Below are 11126 nucleotides of genomic sequence, written 5' to 3' on the forward strand. Positions count from 1 at the left end.
CCCTCCCAGCACGCTGCTTACCGGGGCGAGCTGGAGAGCCAGGCTGGGCAGCTCTCCGGTGAACTCTCCCGGCTGAAGGAGACTTGCGAGAAAGAGAAGGAGGTTTTGAGGCAACGGTTGGAGGCTCCGCCATGTCGCCAGGATAACCTGTACCTGCAGGAGAGCCGCCGGCTCTCCGTGGAGTTCGAGAGCTTCGTGGCCGAGAGCCGGCGGGGTCTGGAGGAGCACTACGAGCCCCAACTGCTGCGGCTGGCGGGGGGGAGGCGGGCGGGGGGCTGCAGCAGATGCAGGGGGAGATCCAGGGGATGAAGGAAGCCCTGCGGCCCTTGCAGGGGGAGGTCAGCCGGCTGCGGCTGCAGAACCGGAGCCTGGAAGAGCAGATCGTCCTCATCAAGCAGAAGCGGGATGAAGAGGTCGGCCAGTACCGGGTACGTGCCCTGCCGGGGAAATGTGGGTGCTGGAGGTCTTGCTCATAGGATCAAGGGGAGGAGCCGGGTGGATGAGGAGGGTAAAGAGATGGAATATCTCCTGCTGGTTAAAGTCAAGTACATCCCCCAGCCTGGCATGGTTCAGCCAAAGGAGCAGTCCCTGGGCAAAGGGCAAACCTGAGGTTATGGGGATGTGGTGGGAAAGTGCTGGGGCTTCACCCCATGATCTGCTGGAAGAGAAGTTTCTCCCGATTATATTCTCGCTTGGTTTTGACCTGTCCCTTGGAAATGGCCTCAGCGAGCAGGGACGAGGCAGAAGGGATGGAGGTTTCCTTCCCAGAGTGGGCCAATGGCCAACGCTGCCGAGCACAGGCACCACACGGTTCCCACAGCTTGTACTAGCGTGGGGGCTGAGCTAAGGTGCTTGGAACAGTCAGTTTTAAATAATGGTGCCTCTTCTCCAATAGCCCAGCCCTGCTGGGGCAGATCCTGCCCTTCCTACTGCCAGGATGGGTCGGGCTGCCTCCCGAGAGGGTTATTTCTGGCTGCAGCAGGCATCTCCCCTGCCCGGCACCTCGTCCAGAGGGACAAGGCAATTCAATATCTACAAGAGCACTTTTGGCAAAGAGGCTCCACAATTAATCTCCCCCGTTTCAACACTCCCTGTTCTCGGCTCGTAATCGCTGCCTCCTCCAGCTTGGCTCCGAGCAGTTTCTGGAAGCTGCCGTTCCCCCACCATCGCTGCTCCTCCCTGCTGAGCTGGGGAGCCGCTCACCAGCGTCTGTGACACTGCTCACCTTGGGTTTCAGGGTCTGCTCTCCCTCAGAGGACAGGACTTTGAGATATCCCTCATGTGCCTCCGCATCTCCTTTTTCCCCAAATTCCTTTTTTATCGTCTCCTGACTCATAGGTTTATATAGCGCCGACAGCTTCTCAAAACACACACAAAATCTGAGGGACAAAACCAACCAGCTGAGAGAAGCCGAAGGACCCAGCTCAGCCTGTGCTCGCACTTATTATAATAAAATAAAGCTTTAGTGCAGAGGTTTTTGAAGAAAGTGGTTGACCAGCCATCAGCCTGGTTGTGCTTTGTCCAGTCCAACACCGTTGGCAGACAGATCCCCCCATGAGAGCACGGGCAGCGAGACAGCCTTCCTCCACCAGCTAATCCACTCTTGTCTCCTTACTCCTCAGGAACAGGTTGAGGAGCTGGAAGACAGGCTGAAGGAGCTCAAGAACGGGGTCCAGCTCCAGCAGCGCAAGAATCAGGAACTGGAGGAGCTGAGGACCAGCCTCCACCGGGAGCTCTCCATCTACAAGTCTGGTTGTCTTGTCCCTGTAGTGCAGAGGGGCTGGGTAGGGGTGGGAGGAGGAGGATGGTGGAGAGAGGCTGGTGGACGCAAGCTGTTGGGCTTTTGCTCCTGCTCCCCGTGGCCGGTGCGTGAGCCAGGGGTCTGATGGGGCAGCACAGCAGGAGCTCCAGAGATTTTGCCATCCAACAAATGGGGATTTGGTGGAAATTCCTGTACAGGAGGAGCAGAGGTTGCTTTCCAAGAAGCAGGTGTGGCAACTTGAAGTGCCAGTTTCCTTAGGAAAATGTGGAAAGGAGCCGCAGCGTAGGCTTGGGAAACATCAGTGTGGATGCTCTTCAGTAAGAGCAAACTCTCTTCTGCTTATCGATCTCCTGCTGCTTTCACTCAGGTCTTCTTTATTACACCTGATTTTTCCAAAGTCCAGAGTATGTTCCCAAGTTTGTGGACTAATTCACTCACCAAACTTGCTGTGTTCCTCCAGACTCAGCTGCGCACTCTTGTCCACAGTAACAGCAGTAGCGTTGCTGTTACCTCAGTATTCTTTTTTCCCCTTCTCCACTCAAACCTCCTCATGCAAATGCCCCACAGGAGAACATTCCCTACCACAAACAGGTACAGCTTTTTCACCCGGGTTAAGATTCAGCATGGCAAGCACAGGGGAAGAGATCTCCGTTTCGGTCTGTCACTTCACCGGCCTTTCCAAGATGCATTAACGAGATTAACTGCGTTTATGGTTCAGACCAGATCCCAACACCCTGTCTTTGCCGCTCGGGCTCCTTCTAAACCAGATTTAAATCACAGACGAGTACTTAAGCCTGGGTGCAGCAGCACAGTCTCTTAACTCCTGGCAATCTACAATCTGCTGTCCCTGGAAGTGAGAACGTGTGAGGCTTCTCGTGTGTGAGGACACCTCACGAAGTTTCACGCTTGCACCGGGCATCTCGGAGTTAAGTTCGGCTCCGAGGTGGCTCACATCAAAAATTACATTCCCTTCTGTTAAAGTTCGGTTGTTTGCCAAGAGCTCTGGCAGCGCTGGGGTAGGTCCACACACTCGCAAGACCAAGTACTGAGCCAATTTAAGCATTCCCTCATTACTTCCATACTGTGAAAATAATGTTTTTTTCAGAAATAGCATCTGCGCCCCTTCCTTGTTTTCTCCAGAGTAGCTGATGTAAATGCTCAGTAGCTTAAATTTACTTTCTACCCCTACAGGAGCTGTTTAGAAATGTACGGACACCTTTGCAAATCAGAAGAAAAAGCAGAAGAGGACTGTTAGGAATGATGGACTTTTCCCATCGTAGCAAAAGAAAAGGAGGGAAGCATCTGCAGGGGACGGCTCCTCTCGCTGCTTATCCCAGCTGATGTGCAGCAGCTGGCTGAAACCAGGAACCCTGGACAATGGTTCACTTGTGGGTCTTTCTCCAACTGCTGCTGTTGCTCGTGTGGTAAAACTGTTTTTCCAGAGGAGCAGAGAAAAAGAACACTTGCACTGAACAAAGGACATACGTTTTGCTGTGTTTGGAAAATATATCCCGTCTTGTTCCATAGGTGGATTGTATGAGCCCGCACAGAAAGGATTGTTCTGGAAGCCAGGGTTGGGGGTTTGATTTTTAAAGTTTACATGCAAGAGCTTTATCCTTTTAACAGGATTTTCTTTTGTATTTCAAGGGTCTCTGCTGTGTTGCGAGTTGCTCAAAGGTCCTTTCCAACCTGAGTGGTTCTATGCTCCGCCATGGGCCACAGAACTAGTTTGTGGATAATAGGTTTCCACTTTATATAAAAGTCTCACACTGAAAATAAAGGTCGGAGTTTAAGGATCTTTTTAATTCTCAAAGCTGTGTCTCAAAGAGAAAATATCAAACTTGTGTGTCACAACCCAAGGTACTTGTGAGGTATCCAACTACACAAAGAGCTCTGTGGCAAGGGCTAAAGGCAGACCCAAAATCCCCACTTCAGTGCTCATTTACTCACCGTGCAAAGAAAGCGGCAGAAACAAGAGGGGGGAAAATCACCCACGTTACAACCTAAGGACTATCTGTACCAGCACAGTCTCACAGGACACGCTGGGGCAGACTTCACCCCTCCTCTCTCTGCTTTCTGAAGGAGCACCTTCACTCTCAGCAAAGCAGTTAAGGCAGGAGCAAAACACGAGCACAAAAATCAAAGCCACGCAGCGCTAACGTAGAAAAAATTTATTCCATCTGAAGCACTGACACGCAATTAGTCATGAGGAGCTCGGAGAGTAAGAGGTTGCTGGTGGAACAGGACACCCTAGTGGAAGATGTGCAGGAACTAGTGGTCAAGGACTAACTCCTAAAAAAAAGTAGTTCATCCACATTTAATTTGCCTTACAGATATACCAGCTACCAACGCCGTTTCAGGCCATCCGTGGTACATCAGTTGGTAAAAACATACACCTTTACAACTTGGTGGCCCCAAGTTTTAAAAACCATTTCACAGAAAGGAAAGAAATAAATGTGAAAACACAGCTCAAGAAACACACAACAGAGCAAAATACATGGAAAGTGAACAACGCTCTGCGGGAATAGCTAACGAATTCAAACTGCTGCTGCCCAGCAGAAGGTGAAAAGGGAAAGGAAGGAAGGAAGGAAAAACCCAGAATTACCAGCAGAGACAAAAAAAACATAGAAAGGAATTTAATTTTAGTTCAAGTCAGAATCTGCAAGTCTCTTTTGTATCTGCAGAGGCAGAAAAACCCACAAGGTACAGATTAACTAATGGAATCCCAAGACCTCCGAGTTGTACTGAGGCCTTCCACACTCCATTTCTGAACTGCCACTGGATTAACACTTGTATCACCTCCACTGGCTCGAACACACGCTGGCAGCTCTACCCATTTAATTTTTGTTTAAATTAGGCAAAAGCCCGCAGCCGCAGCAAGCTAAAGACAGAAGAAAAAAAACCAAAACAACACAAGGAAAGCCAACAAAACCAAGTTTGCTCTGTGTGATGAAGGCAACTAAAATGGGAGAGCCAGCCCTAAAAGCGAGAGGTTGCTGTCGGAAATCTGAAAAGGAGCAAAAGCGTGGGACCAGCTGAGCTGGGCTGAGCCCTTTCCTTAGGGAGCACCCACTGTCCGGGTTACAAAGCCTGTTGCTGGTACCTACAGAAGGATGGCCGAACACAAAGTCTACGTGTGTCTCAAAACCAGTGTTAAGTCAATATCAGGGCTGAGAGGGAAGAGAAGGAAAAAGGCTAAAAACAGGTAAAGGTCGTCGTCTAGGATCCTTGACCTTCTGGATCCACGCTTCCTTCAGGGTCTTCATCATTATAGATGTTCTCTGCCTGCAAGACAGAGACGAAGGAACTGAAGAAGCATTTACCAGCACATTGACTGAGTTTTCATCTACACTTCAGAAAGTTTTGGCAGCTCTTCACCTGCCGAGATGTATCGCCCTTCTCTGATCCCTCAAGGCCACTGAACATTAAAGAAGCAACAAACCCAACCTTGTTGCTAACAGTTGTGTCTCCAGAACATTCCCTGAGCACCCTGGAAGTTACTGCAGTTTAGGGGAGCCTGCTGGATGTGCACACCTTTAGTAGGGCCAGCAAACTTTTCCCATTTATCACCATCCCTCTCCATCTTCAGGAGGACATTTGTCTCATTTGCCAAGATTTCATTCTCTAAGACAGTAACTAACAGAAACCTCAATTTCATCTTTGGTTCTCACACACTGTTTTCATTCAAATGTAGAAGGGAAATATTTGCACCAGCACTTTCCAAGTCATGAAAAATTCAGCTTCTGTGTGTTTGTAAACCATCATTTCAACCAAATCTCAAGTGAATTTCAATATTCCTTTGACATTTAAGCGGTGCTACAAAGCGAGTAGTTCCAAGAACTGTAAATACAACCAGGAGTGCTGAAATCCAGGCAGTTTGACTCCATCTCTCATTTGCCACTTCCCCAAGGACTCACCATTTGCCAGACTTGCATGATATTATCTTCTGATACAGAACAAATTACCCAGGGTTCATTGGGATTCCAGGAGAAATCAGAGATCTTTGCAGTATGACCACCATGAATAAACTAGTATTGGGAAAACAAGGAGGAGAATGGTTTCAAATCTACATTGCAGAGACGAATAATAGCAGAAAGCTATCAAGAAGATTCAAAAAAGACTTACCAACAGCTCTGGGGGACCATCCTCAGCATCTTCAGGGGATTGCTCTTCTCCAATTTTACTGTTACGAAAAAATAATAAATATTAAAAGGCAGGGGGTGGGTTGGTTGGTTTTTTTGAAGAGTGATGCAATTCATTGATAACATTTTTTCAGGACAAAGCAACTAATTCAACTCTCACCTCAAGTCCCAAACATTTAGTCTGCGGTCAGTGCCACTGGAGGCCAATATAGTTTCATTATGAGGAGACCACTGAACCTACAGACAAGGAAAAATTTAGAAAGGAAGTTTAAATAAAATTTAAAATTAGGTACTAGGACAGACATTCACAACAAACACCACCATATCTTCTACCATGAAAGCTGTGCAAGAACTCAAATTGGTAATAACTTAAAATACAACTATGCCCAATAACACCATTCTAACACCAGACGGGTTTGGGACCATTCAGGGCTCCAACAAGGTATTTGGGCACCAAAAAGGTACCTCACGTGGCCTTTCCTTTAACAAAAGCCATGTGTTACGAAGTGCAAGCAGCTCTCAAAGATATGAGCTGCTCCTTACCGTAATAAGGACTGCACAAATATAAAGTACCCAATTCTTAAGTAGTACGTACGGTTTACATATGAAAAGAAATCCCCATAATTAGGCTTAACTGCTCACATTTGCTACTCCTGCCAGAGATAAATCTCTCCAAAACATACCCCTTAATAGGATCACAGGATTAGAAAAGAACACGCAATTCTGCACACTAACCTGACACTTCAAGATTCCACGTGTAATTTTATTTAGCAGTAACTACAGTCTTAACTAGTAATCCTTTTATGAGAAAACGTCTACGTGTTTTTCCTCTGAGTAAGGCATGAGTTGGGGATGGAAATACTGTATCTGCTAAGCACATGGCACCCGTGATGTTAACATTCTATATTTAAACCAGCAAAATTAGCAATTGTCCGACGTTACAGGATGTTCCAGTGATCCCCTTTAATGAGTACAGGCAAAAGCTTCCCTACAGGACCAAGCTGAGGAGATGAGAACACTGCAGCCATTTCACTGTGCCCCCCTGCTTCGATCTGCTGCCATGAATAATTTACATTTACTCCGTCCTGCTAGCATTTCACCCTTCTGTTGGGACAACCACTTCTTGTCACATTCTGCCTCTGGCTTTCTGGACACTCTTATCTGTACCGGAACTCCACCCCACACAGAGCACTACACAGCTCCACAACATAAGCCAGAAAATTGCAAGCAGATGAAGGAGTGTGAGTTTTTAAGAAAAAGTACATTTAATAAAAGCACAGAGTGGAAAAGAATGTCTCTCATTTTTTATCCAGACAGCTAAGCAGAACTAAGCCTACACACACAAAACCCAAAGACATTGTCATACCTGAAATATTTCATCTTTATGCGATTCGAAGGAGTGCAACTTCAGTTTTAGGTTCCTCAAGTCCCATAGCGCAACAGTCTAGGAAAACAAACACAGTCAACGTTTTTTTGTTGAAGTAACTGATATATACATGACATTTACACACCAGAAACTGAACAGTCATGTTCCAAGTCTGAGGTAGATGTACCTTATCAGCTGATCCCGTAGCCAGGATAAACTCGCTGTAGGGATTGAAAGAGAGGCAGTTGACTTCGGCTGTGTGAGCATCCACTGAATGACTGGGTTTGGAGGTGTTGTTTGATCGAGTATCCCAACTGTACAGGGAAAACACGGAGTTGAAACCAAGGTTTACGTCTCATTTTACTGAGGGAATACAGGACAGATGAGAGGAAGGAGAGAAGTGCTCCGTTCCTGAAGACATTACCCCACTTACATCATGAGCTTCTGATCATCAGCGACGGATCCGAAAAGCGATTCATGGAGCAGGTGCCAAGATACATCTTCCACCACCGCTGTGTGCCCCGTGAAGATGGTCTTTGCATCCACCACTTTGCCTTCTTTTGGAACAGCACTAATATCCCACAAGCAAATAGTCTTTTAAAAAAAAAATAAATAAAAATTGCATCTTTAGACAGACACTCTCTTTACCTCCTCCCCCTCAAAAAAGAAAATAAAATAACCCCACTCTTGACCTTTGCCAAGGGACACACAGCACAGACTGTACCCCAGCTGTACCTGAAGTACTCACATGATCATCAGAAGCACTAAGCAAATGCCCACTCAGGTTTGGGTTCCACGACAGCCCATAACCTTCCTTCTGGTGTCCACGAAGACGCAGATCAGGGTTACACTCTCCAGAAGGGTCTGTAAAGAGGCAGCGTAAGAACTTCAGTGCCCAGCACCACTCCCAGCACATCCTGGAACACCCGCCTTCCAGTTTGATCGTGCTTTAGTAAACTTTGCTTTAGCATTTCCCACAGAGTCCCTCTCTATCCTTCTGAGCACCTTCCACCACTCCAAATACCAACACAGTGACGCAACAAACCAACCAGTAGAAGAGTAAAAGGAAAAAAGAACAAACACACACATACCATAAATCTATTGATGCATATTGGATAAATATAAGCTTCCATACAAAACCACTTTTCACACCAAATACCTACTTTCCCATAAAATCACAAATTATACACAGTCCACAAAACCTTTAAGCCTCTTTTTCTCACTATATCACACTTTTCTTAAGGAAGGGCTGGGCTGATCTCTGTAGCACAGACAGAACAAAGAAGCAGGCACCTGGTTTCGAAGGGTGTTTGGTGTAATCAAAGACGAGGACATCGCTGGACGGAGTCTTTGTAGCGATGATGCACGGGTTCTGCGGCATGTAACGCGCTCTGTTCACTTCTCCCTCGTGATTTATCTTGATTTCGATTTCAATTTTTCCACTAACTGACCCAAAGCCTCCAAACTCTGGAAATAAAGATTCAGTCATTTTAAATAACGAGCTAGTTTCAGATCAAGGCACAAAGATCCTGATTTAATTACTGATAATACCAAGCACTTATTTTGAAAGACAGTCACAAGAATAACAATAACAATAACTGCAAGAATCCAGTTCTCAAACGGCCTGTTGTTTTGAACTGCTTTATCGGTAACATCAAAATATCACAACTTTGGCCAAGTTAAAGACCACGTCTTCCAAAAAAGATTTTTTACTATTTCAAATTTAACAACACAAACCCCAAATTTATCATATCTAGAACCCTTTCCAGTAATGAAACGGTGTTGTACGTTTGAAACAGACGTGCTGTAACTGCACTTTCAAATATAACAAAATTCAGCATGGCAGAACAGACAAAGTTGTGGCAAAACCAAATTGCTGGACCCCGTTTAAGATATGGAACTGTACTACAACTTGCTAAAGCTGCCTAAAGGCACAGTAATTTAGTATTTCACAGAACTGCATAGCACCGCTCTGGCAAAAAGTTTAGGTTTTTTTCTTAGTTTTGGTTTTAAATTGGAGTAGTATGTTTTTAAGAAATACTAAAACAGAATAGAAACAATTTATTTATTAAACAACATTGCGTTCATGAATAACTCTCAGAAGCCCAAAGATCAAAACTCTTTATTGCACAATCCAGGCTTCTGGCAACAAGAGCAAACATTGGATCATTAAGGACTTTCACCAGGTAGAAAGACTGATTCCACCAAGTAAAAATGAGAAATGTCTAACTTGCAGCAATGCTGACAGCCAACTAAGATTACAGAAAGCATCAGATTCCAGTCTGGTACACCAAGCAAAAATACAATAATCTTTTTATCCAAGGGGGGCTGGCACAGCTATCAAGCATCAGAATTCAGACAAGGGAAGAACGTTTGAAATGCTACACTCCTCTGAAATAAAATGTTCTTTCCAACGAGTTACTTTCACGCTGCAAAAGCAATAATAAAAACACCAATAAGCAGCACTCCATGAGATTCAACGTCAATTCCTGATGAGAAATAGGGTGAGTTCTCCCCACACATATACTTTTGCCATAAACCTACCACTTTTTTTTCCCCCATCATTACGTTATTAACACATTACCTACATTCAGAAAACTTAGTGTTTGTCCGTTAAGCAAGGATACCACTTAGAAATAAACTGATCAGGTTAGAAGTAGTATCTGAACTTTGCTCCCCAAACCTGAAGGGAAGACAAATATTCTTTTGAGAAGGGAAGGGGAAAAGTAGTTAAAACTCCGGCCAGTTTGGTCCCCTTACCTCCTTTCTCACTGTCATAGTGTGAAGCATCAAACTGCGCATCGTCGTTAGGCAACTGCACGCTCGCTATCACCAGGTGGTTTTGTTCATCTGAAGTGTGGGTGCCCAGGACCAACCGGTGGATACTGAAATCCTTCCCTTCAGGTCTGCGAGGAAAGAGAGTTACAGGAGAAACAAAAGGAGTTTACACAAATACCGAGGGGACAAACAGAAGGTAAGGCAGAAAGGAATCATACGCTGTCTTACTTCAACAAAAAACGCCACCTACACTTACTATTTATTCTGCTTTAAAAAACAAGCAAAAGGATCTGTTTACCTTGTTACGTCGGGAAGCCACTGAGCAGTCAAGCTGGGCCATTCCAGAGCATGGGTCATTACCAAATCGTATAAGAAGGGCGTATTCTTTTTCCATATTTTATACTCCTCATTGATCACACGTTCTTCCACCGCATCGTCAAAGGCTGCTAAAGTGTTTGTTGTTTTTTTTTTTTTTTTTAAAAAAAGGATATCATTAGCTTTTATGAATACATTTACAACATACACACAACGCTGAGTAGACAACTGGAAAAAGAGCCAACTGCATCACACCCTGGGTCTGCTGCTATGACTACTCTACTGGAGTAGTCGCTAGACGATTAAAAACCCTGTTGCACATGCTAATCCTTGTTTCTGGATGCAAGGCTGGGTCTTACCATTAGCTATGTCAAATTTCGCCATCTCAACAGACGCAGCATAATAAAACTCTGAAAGCTGATGCCACAGTGCACCGTGCAGGCAAACCCCAGGCCTGTAACGACGTTTAACCGCAGGAGCTCCAGCAGCTGCGGTTGAGCAGAGCAGTCCAGGCGCAGCCTTGAACTACCGGTTCCCAGAATCCAGTTTCCCAAGGCGCCTCCTGTCGCCTCGTTTCACCGCCCCACATTTTCTCACTCCGTCTGCCCCTCACGACGTTTAACCGCAGGAGCTCCAGCAGCTGCGGTTGAGCAGAGCAGTCCAGGCGCAGCCTTGAACTACCGGTTCCCAGAATCCAGTTTCCCAAGGCGCCTCCTGTCGCCTCGTTTCACCGCCCCACATTTTCTCACTCCGTCTGCCCCTC

At 45.9% G+C, this 11126-nt stretch overlaps 2 protein-coding genes across 2 annotated transcripts in view; one reads left to right on the forward strand and one right to left on the reverse strand.

The window, feature by feature from the left end:
* Window positions 1–3017, forward strand: part of SYNC (syncoilin, intermediate filament protein) — a gene marked incomplete at its 5' end in the record, with an annotated part of 3891 nt that extends 874 nt beyond the window's left edge. The window contains 4 exon segments of the mRNA XM_009865586.1: window positions 10–271; window positions 274–428; window positions 1623–1747; window positions 2954–3017. Coding sequence (XP_009863888.1) covers window positions 10–271; window positions 274–428; window positions 1623–1747; window positions 2954–3017 — 606 coding nt within the window.
* A 1662-nt stretch (window positions 3018–4679) lies between these two features.
* Window positions 4680–10490, reverse strand: RBBP4 (retinoblastoma binding protein 4). The gene is made up of 11 exons (XM_009865585.1): window positions 10347–10490; window positions 10031–10176; window positions 8564–8737; window positions 8019–8134; window positions 7704–7864; window positions 7458–7584; window positions 7271–7348; window positions 6065–6141; window positions 5888–5945; window positions 5680–5790; window positions 4680–5047 (listed from the first exon to the last, which is right to left on the reverse strand). The coding sequence occupies exons 1-11, from the start codon at window positions 10403–10405 to the stop codon at window positions 4982–4984; spliced, it is 1173 nt and encodes a 390-aa protein (XP_009863887.1). The 5' UTR covers window positions 10406–10490; the 3' UTR covers window positions 4680–4981.
* Between the last annotated feature and the right edge of the window lie 636 nt (window positions 10491–11126).

The sequence above is a fragment of the Apaloderma vittatum genome, unplaced genomic scaffold (assembly GCF_000703405.1).
Source record: "Apaloderma vittatum isolate BGI_N311 unplaced genomic scaffold, ASM70340v1 scaffold34212, whole genome shotgun sequence".
NCBI classification, from domain to species: Eukaryota; Metazoa; Chordata; class Aves; order Trogoniformes; family Trogonidae; genus Apaloderma; species Apaloderma vittatum.